This window comes from Triticum dicoccoides, chromosome 2A (assembly GCF_002162155.2).
Source record: "Triticum dicoccoides isolate Atlit2015 ecotype Zavitan chromosome 2A, WEW_v2.0, whole genome shotgun sequence".
Taxonomy (NCBI): domain Eukaryota; kingdom Viridiplantae; phylum Streptophyta; class Magnoliopsida; order Poales; family Poaceae; genus Triticum; species Triticum dicoccoides.
The window spans coordinates 500,254,958-500,265,122 of NC_041382.1; the positions used below are offsets into that span (position 1 = coordinate 500,254,958).

At 43.8% G+C, this 10,165-nt stretch overlaps 1 protein-coding gene and 1 long non-coding RNA gene across 8 annotated transcripts; one reads left to right on the top strand and one right to left on the bottom strand.

Moving 5' to 3' along the window:
* Positions 1 to 3,667: 3,667 nt before the first annotated feature.
* Positions 3,668 to 7,625, top strand: LOC119355020. Of its 7 annotated transcripts, none has more exons than XR_005171404.1 (3): positions 3,668 to 3,863; positions 3,953 to 3,973; positions 4,087 to 7,625. XR_005171404.1 is itself a non-coding variant. In XM_037621794.1 (3 exons), the coding sequence occupies exon 3, from the start codon at positions 5,646 to 5,648 to the stop codon at positions 6,345 to 6,347; it is 702 nt and encodes a 233-aa protein (XP_037477691.1). In that variant the 5' UTR covers positions 3,668 to 3,973; positions 4,087 to 4,123; positions 4,636 to 5,645; the 3' UTR covers positions 6,348 to 7,625. The 7 variants fall into 7 exon arrangements, 6 of the variants coding, with proteins under 6 accessions (XP_037477691.1, XP_037477692.1, XP_037477689.1 ...); XM_037621794.1 differs by having other exon boundaries at positions 3,668 to 3,973; positions 4,087 to 4,123; positions 4,636 to 7,625; XM_037621795.1 differs by having other exon boundaries at positions 3,668 to 3,973; positions 4,087 to 4,123; positions 4,639 to 7,625.
* A 1,359-nt stretch (positions 7,626 to 8,984) lies between these two features.
* LOC119359492 lies at positions 8,985 to 9,726 on the bottom strand. Its single transcript, XR_005172561.1, has 2 exons — positions 9,391 to 9,726; positions 8,985 to 9,193 (listed from the first exon to the last, which is right to left on the bottom strand). It is a non-coding gene; the product is annotated as an uncharacterized LOC119359492 (long non-coding RNA).
* Positions 9,727 to 10,165: the final 439 nt, after the last annotated feature.

Consider the following 10,165-nt stretch of genomic DNA (forward strand, 5'->3'; position numbering starts at 1 on the left):
CCCCCCCCCCTTGATCACCAGATATCGCCTATTCTTCTCTATACTGCTTGCATTAGAGTAGTGTAGCATGTTACTGCTTTCCGTTAATCCTATTCTGATGCATAGCCTGACATTGTTGCTACATCTGTTGATACCTTACCTGCAATCCTAAATACTTAGTATAGGATGCTAGTTTACCATCATTGGCCCTACATCCTTGTCAGTCTGCTTGCTATACTATTGGGCCGTGATCACTCGGGAGGTGATCACGGGTATATACTATACATACATTCATACTATACAGATGGTGACTAAAGTCGGGTCAGCTCGAGGAGTACCCGCAAGTGATTCTGATGAGGGGGCTGAAAGGACAGGTGGCTCCATCCCGGTAGAGGTGGGCCTGGGTTCCTGACGGCCCCCGACTGTTACTTTGTGGCGGAGCGGCAGGGCAGGTTGAGACCACCTAGGAGACAGGTGGGCTTGGCCCTGTTCGGTGTTCGCGGATACTTAACACGCTTAACGAGATCTTGGTATTCTATCTGAGTCTGGCCATTTGGTCTATACGCACTAACCATCTACGTGGGAGTAGTTATGGGTATCCCGGCGTCGTGGTATCAGCCGAAGCACTTCAGACGTCAGCGACGGAGCGGCGCGCGCTGGATTGGACTGGAACGCCTGCTAGGCTAGGTCTGCTTCCGGCCGCCCTCGCAACGTGCAGGTGTGCTATGGGCGATGGGCCCAGACCCCTGTGCGCTTAGGTTTAGACCGGCGTGCTGGCCTCTCTGTTGTGCCTAGGTGGGGCTGCGACGTGTTGATCTTCCGAGGTCGGGCATGACCCAGAAAAGTGTGTCCGGCCAAATGGGATCGAGCGTGTTGGGTTATGTGGTGCACCCCTGCAGGGAAGTTAATCTATTCGAATAACCGTGATCTTCGGTAACAGGACGACTTGGAGTTGTACCTTGACCTTATGACAACTAGAACGCGTTCATCGTTTAGGCCCAGATAACGAACGTTCGTTCTTTAATCTGTTCGTCATTTTTCTTTTTCTCGGATTAAATCCGTGATTTTTCTGATCGCAATTCCTGATCCGATTTTCATTTTAGTCTAACTTTTCGCTCGTTTATCGGAATCAGGCGATTCAAGCGCCTGGAGTTTCGTCTCGAAACCCTCTTTCCGTTTAACCAACTCAAACAAGTTTTTGTCACTGTAAAAATTGCCCTAGATCCAGAATATTAAGTGAAGCTTGTTTCTTTTGCCGTTTGTCTTTCGTTGCTTCGTTTGATTTGATTCTTTTTGCCAACCGGAGTTCTTAAGTTGAACTTTCTGGTTAGATCTCTTATTCGAGTTTTACCTGTGCATTAGTTGAGTACTTATTGTATACTTGTTTGTTTGCGATAGAGTATCCGGAGTGCGCCGCTTGCTACTTCGAATCGCTAGGTTTTGCGAATCATCAGCAAGGCAAGTAACACTTTGATCATACTTCCAACTACCCAGTTTTTATTGCATTAGATCAATCCTCACACATTGCATGATTATGATCTAATTAAATTGTGGGTTTGGGAAGTAGATGATGTAGTACCTATTACCTGTTATTATCAAACCTTTGGGAGTTACTTCTACGTTGCTTATTATGCTATGCTATGCTAGTAGACGTGGATTGGTGAGTGTATCCATGACAGATGTGAGATTGTTAAATTAATGGTTTATCTAGGGTGGCAACTTAAATACACATCTGGGTGGATACCGCCACCCAGGCTCAAAGGGATCATGAGGTTATTCATATTAGAAACTTCCGTGTGCAGCCACAAACTACTATGGGCTCTAGCATAGTTGACTAAGTTGTGCGAACTCTTACAGTGTAGACTAGCAGATGTAGGGAAAAGTAGGTGTAACGATCTACCCGATCGTAAGGTGCTAGCGCTTCTGAAAGACTATGTCTCAGTCATCCGTTTCTCTAACATCATGTAGTGCGAGAAATCAAACGGAGGAGATCGAGTCTTGTGGGGAAAAGTGCGCAAACCTCTGCAGAGTGTATAAATTAATCATGGTTAGTCGTGTCTCCGGTTATGGACATCTTGAGTATCTAGTACTTGGATTATCATGTGATTCTCATCATGTTACTCTAAAATTAATTTTGTTGAGTTTTGTTTAATGATGATGCTTAATTGGGATTGAGAATGCTGTCAACCATTCTCAATGTTTAACAACTACCTTGATAGTTAAATAAAATTTATTCCTTTGCAGTAGGGAAAAATTGGCTTTACGCAAAACTGTAACCATAGAGCTTTCCACCAGCCAAATATGCATATAGTATAGCCTATTTCATTACATTACTCTTTATGTGTTACGTTGCCAGCATATTCCATGTGCTGACCCGTTTCGGGCTGCAACGTTAATGTTGCAGACTTTTCAGACGAGGATTAAGGTGTCTTTAGGTCGTGGTTCTATACTCAGTGATGCTGTTGGAGTTGATGGACTCACTTATCTTCCAAGCCTTCCGCTGTTATCGTTATTAGATGGCCTTAAGCCATATTTATTGTAATAAGTTCTCTTTTGAGACACTCGATGTAATAAGTGTGTGATTGCTACTCTGTTATAAATACTTCAAGTACTGTGTGGTGTCAGCATTACTGATCCAGGGATGACACCTGAGCACAGAGATTGGACCGTTTGAGGTCTGGTCGCTACAGTAAACAACTAACCATTTTGTCTTTCTTGCATGTGCACGTAAAATAATAAGTCACATAGTAATGTTTCAAGAGACTGTTTAATATTTGCTTGGTCAACCGCAAAGTGATACTAAGTTTTACTATTCAAAATCAACATGAGATTTGGTAGTAACATACCTCGTGGTTTATAGTAAAAGTGATAGCCTCTTTTACTACTTCTAGTGTGTTGAGGTTTCATGGTAATCCACTTAATGTTCAATAGTAAACCCAATATATTCTTTTACCATCCATTACTACATAGAGGAGGTGTGCACGGGTGGATGTAGTTGGTGTTGGTAATTTGATAGTAACGCACTTAGTATTCAATAGTAAAAATGATAATTCTTTTACCATCCACTACAATAGAAGGGGACGTGCACAGGTGGATTTTCGTTGATATTTCGATGATAATGCACTTTGTATTCAGTAATAAAATTGATAATTCTTTTACCGCCCATTTTTTAGGAGGTGATGTGCACGGGTGGAATTAATTGGTTGCTTCGCTCGTGTCGTATGGCCGGAGCACATAATAAGAAAAATACGTCCAGGCACAATTTAGCAAGCATATATATATGGAAACTCTATTACTGACCATGGATGAAGAATGGTTTATTCCTCATCCCAGTCTTTCGACCGAGCAATTCAGCTCATTTTATTCGCACTTGGCACGTCCGGCAGTGACAAATCCATTCCCACTTGTCTCACTGTAACTTTTGACCGTCCGGCAGGTAATTTTACATTTTCCCCTTACTTTCTTTTACAATGCCATTTTTCTAGGAAGCAGACGCGACCTCTCCAGAAAAAACGACACGGTTTTTTTTGAAATAAAACAAAACTTTATTCATTAGAAATAACCAATACATCGTTTGTGAGGAAGAGTACAATTTCATTGATAGGCTCCTCGAACCAATCTGAAGTTGAATAAAATCTAGCTAACTTAGCAAGTTCATGTGCTAGGACTAACCTGCTGGGGAAAAAAACATGCCCATCTCCTTGTTCAGGCGATGCAAGCCGTTCGAGATTCGATGGTGAATACTTCCTGGTGAGCGGCGGCTACTGGGCTCGAGGGTGCGGCGGTCGACGGGCAGGCGGGCGCGGGCTGCGTGGTGAGCGGCGCCTGGCATCGATGTTGGCGGCGCTGCCGATTCAGGGGGGCGGGCGGGCAGCCGCGCTGTGGTGGGTGACCGTGGCTTGTGTGCCTCCCTTTGCCAACAACGACAGCATTTTCGCTAGGTTTTGGCTTTAATTTGGTTGGATGTGTCCAGGTGAGGAGAGCACTGGTGGAGGTGAGCAGCCCCGATCCTAATCCTTTCAGCTTCAGTCACTTTTCTCTTGGTTTTGCTTCGCCGTGTTCTTCCCGGATTATTAAATTAGTGTTCCGTTTTTACGGAGGCTGTAGGCCAGACAGATCACGACTGTACGTGCTGCCCGAAGAGGTAATCCGATTCTTGTTTGTCTTCTAAGGAAAAAAATGCATATTCTTGTTTGTTTTCTATCTCCAAATACGAATGTATTTTTAGACAGGGAATATTCTATCTGCTGTCTGTTCTAGTCCATCAGTCCATGTTGAGATGGAGCAGCGCTTGTGTAGAATTTTTGTGCTCTGTGATTGGAAGCATCAAATGCTCCGTAATGGCTAAGATTTTGTCAGGTAGAAGTAAGGTGATGTAGGGAGAATATTTGGTTTGTTGTTTAAAGTGCTTAAGCTCTGGATCCATGATGAAGATTTGCAGTTTTGTTTTAGTCAGCTAGGCCTAGGGGAAACCATTCAACTTTTTACATGTTTCGAATTTAATTAACAAGATTTGTTTGAATGGGTTTGGAGTTTAGGCTCGTTGTTTCAAGAAATGCACCTATGAGGAATTGATTTTAGTTAGCTTTTCTGTGGATATAAGTATGTGTTTTCTTAGGACCACTCTAATTTTTGCACTACGATGTGGGTTCGCAGCAGGGCAGAGCAGTCATATAGTCATCGGTGTCATAGGTGTTCATCGGCGTCAGGTTACGGTGACCATTGGCATGCTTCTTGATGCGGTCTGCATCTCCTCCCACCACGACGGTCGGCAACCATGTCTTCACCGCCGGAGCCCCTCTCCACCTATTTAGATGAGTGTGTGTCAATTTATTCTCCCAGGGAAGTACTTGCTCCAATTTGGTTACATTTAGTACGGAATTTAGTTGTCTGAATTTAGATATATTATGTCCCCATATATGCGGAGGCGAATCATTGTGTTTTCGATTTTGATCTCAGCCCCAAATTTATTTGTTTTGGCCATATCTATGGTACGAGCTTAGTACTTGTTTCGAGCCGAGACGTACGGTGCTGCCCACCTATCCCTTTCCATACACTACCATCAGTGACACCGTCGACTACGACGGTGGATGCTTTGTTTTCTTGTAAGGATACCTGCATCCTCCTCCTCCTCCTCCTCTTCCTTGTACGGAAATCTAGGTTTACGAGATTTCATTTTCATGTCTCCCTGACTCTCGTCCTCTCAGTTCTTCTGTTGTGTTGTGTTATGTTAGGTGATTGTAAAATTGAGGAAAGGACCTTCACTATGTACTAGTCCGTTGTAATGTGCATTCACTAAAGCTTACTAGCGCAACCTATTAACATATGTACACTTTAGAGCAACTCTAGCAGACCCCGTAAAATCCCGACCCGCAAAACGTGTTTGCAGTTTGACGAAGATCTCGTTTGCGGGTCGAAAACGAGCGCGGCCGATCAGAAACCGTAGATGAAACTGCATAATTTGAAAAACAGTTTTGCACCATAGTAGTTCATCACATACTACATATATTACATGATCAAACACTACAAACACTAGTTCATACTACATACTACATACTACATCAGTACTAGTACTACAGGGGGTGGGGATCTCACGGCGGCGAGCTCGCGGCCATGGACGACGCCGTGGAGGAGCTCAATCCTCCTCGCCGAAGCTGTCGAGGTCGATGTACTTCTCCCTCTGCTCCTCGCGGATGCGCCGCCACTCGTCGTCCTTCTCCTTGACAGCGAGGTTGGTCGCGCCCGCCTGCTGGAACACGAGGTCTTCGAGCTCCTCGTGGTGGCGCCGGCGCTCCGCCTCCTCGTGCAAGCTCCGCTCGGCAATGGCGGCCGCGACCGCGTCGACATCGGCGACGAAGTCCTCCGGCCCGATGACTCCGCGGCTCCCGAGCTCCTCGGGCTCCTGCTTGACGGGGACGACCTCGATCTCCTCCGGCTCCTCCGACCACTCCCTCTTCACGGGGAGAAGGCTGGCCCCGGAAGAGGAGGAGCTTGTAGTGTGGGAAGATCTTGCCGCGGAGGACGAGCCCATGGCCGAGGACGGCGTACGGCCGTGCCGACGGTCGTATTCGTCCGTCTCGCGGATGCGGAAGCTCGGCGGCGGCGAGAGGTCGCGGTTGGTCCACTTCCTCTTCCCGCGCTTCCTCGCGCCCTCCGACCGGACACGCCGCTCGCACTCAGGGTCGCTGTCGCTGCCAGCTCTGCTCCCGGAGCCGCGTCCGGAGCTCCACATGTGGCCCCACATGGCGGCTGGAGGCGGAAGGGGCTCGCCAGCAGCGAGAAATGTGAGGAGGGGAGTGGGGAATTGCGGAGCTCGGCGGCAGCGGGGGGATAGGGTTTCGACCCGCAAACGCACCGCGAACCCGTAGATATACTGGTCGGGGCGGGCGGTTTGCGGGCCGCGGTAAAAAAATTTATGGGCCGGGCGAGTATACGGGCTCTGTTCTAGCCAGAAAATTGGAGCGAGCCCATATACTCGCCGAAATTTTGCGGGTTTGCGGCTTTTGCGGGATCTGCTAGAGTTGCTCTTAGCTGTTCAAGCAAAAGTTGTCTACACAAGTGTGGAAAGGACCTTCACTATATTGTCTGGTTTTCTTCATGACTGTTACTGGTACATAAATGAATAAACATCTATTTATCAATAAAAACATAATAATAGTCAGTTGCAATGTCAACCAGAAAATGTATCATAATCTTACAGGCTTTGTATTCAAAAATAATCGCATTCTTGCTTAAAAATCAGTAAATATGAAAAAGAAACAAGGTTAAAGGCGGAAGCTCCCTCCTTCAACTTTATGTTATTACGTAGAAGTGAGTCATATGTGTGTGCCTATGCCAATCATTGTACCACGGGAGAGTTCTCAAAATCAGTAAATATGCCCATCTGCTTGCCTACAAGAATATTTATTCACATCATTTCTGTTTTGTGGTTTTCTGAATTTGCTTCCTTGGAACACGGCGCTATTATTATGTTTTATGTTGCAGTGTTATTCATTATCTTTATTTTGTTGTGGATGACAGTACACCCTGTTTCTTGGAAGCTGAATCTCATCTTATCTGTCAATCTGAATTTTATTATGGAACATTTGTATTGTCCCTGAACGTCCCAACTAGAACGAGGGAAAAAGTAAAACTTTTTCATCTACTTTCGTGTATAACTTTGTTATTTTTATTTCATCTTAATTTGTACTATCTAAATATTACTCCCTTCGTCTCAAAAGTTGAGACACTTATTTTGAGACGGAGGGAGTATATAGCTGATTCTCTCAGTATATTCACCACATGATGTTTTGTTGAACAGAAGGGTTCAGAATGGAAACTAAGTTTCTTCAAGTACGAGCATGGGTTTCATGTAAGCAACCGGTTTCGGCGTTCCTCTTTATAAATCATGAAAAGGTAATTTTAGCATTTTTGCCATGTAGCACCGTCTACAATAAAAATCTACCAGCAGCGACCAAGGCGAGGTGTAGAACGGGACTAAGAGTACTTGGTCGAGCATCTTCTGCCATCGTCGAAAATAAAGAACTCGGAGGTTTATAGAATCCATTTATAAATCGTCACGCTTGCATCTTGATTATGTATGGGATTATTCTGAGATATTGCCTCCATTAATTATGTTATAGAGAAGGAATTTATCTTGTGTTAAATGGAAGAGGTTGAAGACTATGGTTGTCTACAAGCATACTTTGTCCTTTATCCTGGTATTGCCTCATTGACTATCCCCCCGAGATGCGTTTGGATATGAAGAAACGAAGCAACATTTGGCCGCACTTCATCCAAAACCAACTATTTACTTTGTCCTTTATCCTCTAATAATGTAGAATCTTGAGATCAGAGTTAGTCAGCCACCATGGAGGTTGACGAGATGACCTTCAGGATCGTTTAACGGAAATAATGTAACAAAAGAATTTGGAATATGCCGTGTAATTTAATACATTTGACCATCGTTACACATCTTAATTCCTACGCTGACGGTACATTCAATTGGTGGACCATGTGTTGGTGAATGGTGATACTCTTGTTTACGTCTGCTCTCAAATTTCCTACGCTGGCAAACTCCTACTCTCAACTGAATTAGTAGGATGTGTATCTCGTTTGTGTTGGATTCTAAATTTCTTACTGGCCAAGGAATTAACTGCAATATTTCCTTTGTCCAACAAGTTGACTGATTATATAGAAATATCCAGTAGAGCCCGTTCAAAAAATTGATCGATGTCTTAGAAAACCTAAAAAGGATCGATGATAGAGAGACATAAAGTCACGGGTAGAGCATTGTAAGTACAGTGGTAATTTACCTAGTCTTTTGGCCATAAATTTACGGACATGCAGGGTAAGTGCATGCATGCCTATGATATATGTCCGTTCTCCACCGTAAGATTACTTTTGCACTGGCTAGCTATATATAGGGTCGCGCTATTCGTCACCCTGGGTGAGGAATTCTTATTTCTCACCCCAGTCCATCTCCCACGACCACTACATGAAAAGGTAAGAAGTGAAAGCACTTGAGGTAGGATTACAGGTCGAAGAAAGAATCAGCTTCCATTCCGTAAAAAAAAGAGGGAAGTAAACTTACGACATGCAAGTCCCCTTTTTAGGTCGTTCATGGTTGCAACTAATCTGGCGGATCAAAATGACTGTAAAAAACAAATGATACCGTTGTAATATTATGGAATGAGCAGTAGAGGCGTTCCTGACTTTTTTACCCATAGGATGTGTGCATATATTGTACGTATCTTTGGCCAATTACATCTAGTCTCTAGCAAAATTGAAAGGCCTGCATACTTTGGATTGCTCTACAAACTGCAAGACTATTATGAAGAGAAAACAACTGTGACAAATTGATTTAGTATTACAATCGGAAAAAAAGTAAAATTAGATAAAGTCTTCGAAATTTCATTTCTTTGCTCAAGAAACAGTCTGAACACTTTACAAAAGACATGCAACTGGAAAATGTCTATTATGAAACTAATAGCCTCATGAATGAGACGACATGCCACCTCCTTCCATTGCCACAATTGGCAGGCTCACTTAGTTGACATCAGAAGCTACACGTTTCCTGTCTCCATTGTGAGTAGTTGGTGTTTGATGTTTGAAATGGCAAAAAAATATCTATAAGAAGCATCCATAACACCAGTTGATCTGTTGGATATCCGGCAATGGAAAACTTGTTTTGTGGCCTTGCCACATTCACATGAGAGCTATGGACGGTGGCTATCTGCAAAATAACTCGTTAGTACATATCCCACTCACCAGATCTTGGAATTCAACATTAAATAATTAGGAGTGATAAATTAATAGATCCATGCATGTATTGCAACACACGAAGAAATTACAGGTAGTAAAAGGAAGAATGCTACACAGCTTCACAAAAGGAAGAGTAAGAAAAATCAGCGATATGAAGGAAAGTTCTACCTTTTCTATTTCATGGCGGAGTTCGATATTTTCGGACCAACTTCAATTGAGAATGGACATGCCATGCTACCCACCGAAGCCAGCTATGTGCTGCTCAAATAGACAAATACTGCCGAGTAATTGTGAAGCAACGTTTTGGAACTATTGGCTCGCTTATAGATATCGGCATACTGCCGGGATGAAAATGGAAATGATCAATAGCAGACTAGTTAGGCTATCGGCGTACTGCCGGGATGAAAAATTGAAATGATCAACAGCGGACTGGATAAGTTATGTATGCAAAAGCATGCATATAACCATGTAGATGAATCAATATTAAATGGGTGAAAAAAGAGCATGTCAATGGCACTATGACAGTTGTGACGCCCGGATAAGCAAGCTACAGTAATCTCTGCTAATGACGCCATGTCACCTCCGTTACTGTCGCTAATCTCGCGTTAGTTCAAAACGATTCGAATTCAAATTTGAATTTTTGGCAAACAAACAAAGTTTTCAAACTTTAAAACAAAATGTTCGGACGGTGTCAAATATTGCATAGATAATTATGGTGAAGTAAACACATTTTTAGAAAATGCATAAATATTTTAAATTGAATAAAACAGAAAGGAAAATAAATAAAAAGAAACAAATGAAAGGAAAACAAAACAAAACAAAAACAACAGACCCCCCCCCCCGCTGGGCCAAATGGCCCAGCTGGCCTCCGCCGCCCGAACGGGCCGGCCCAACCGGCCAAAGGCCCAATCGGCCAACCCCACTCCTCTCCTTATCCCCCCCG

Coding starts and splice junctions, on each gene's coding strand:
- LOC119355020 (XM_037621792.1), top strand. CDS start 5,646: ATGTACTTCTCCCTCTGCTCCTCGCGGATGCGCCGCCACTCGTCGTCC.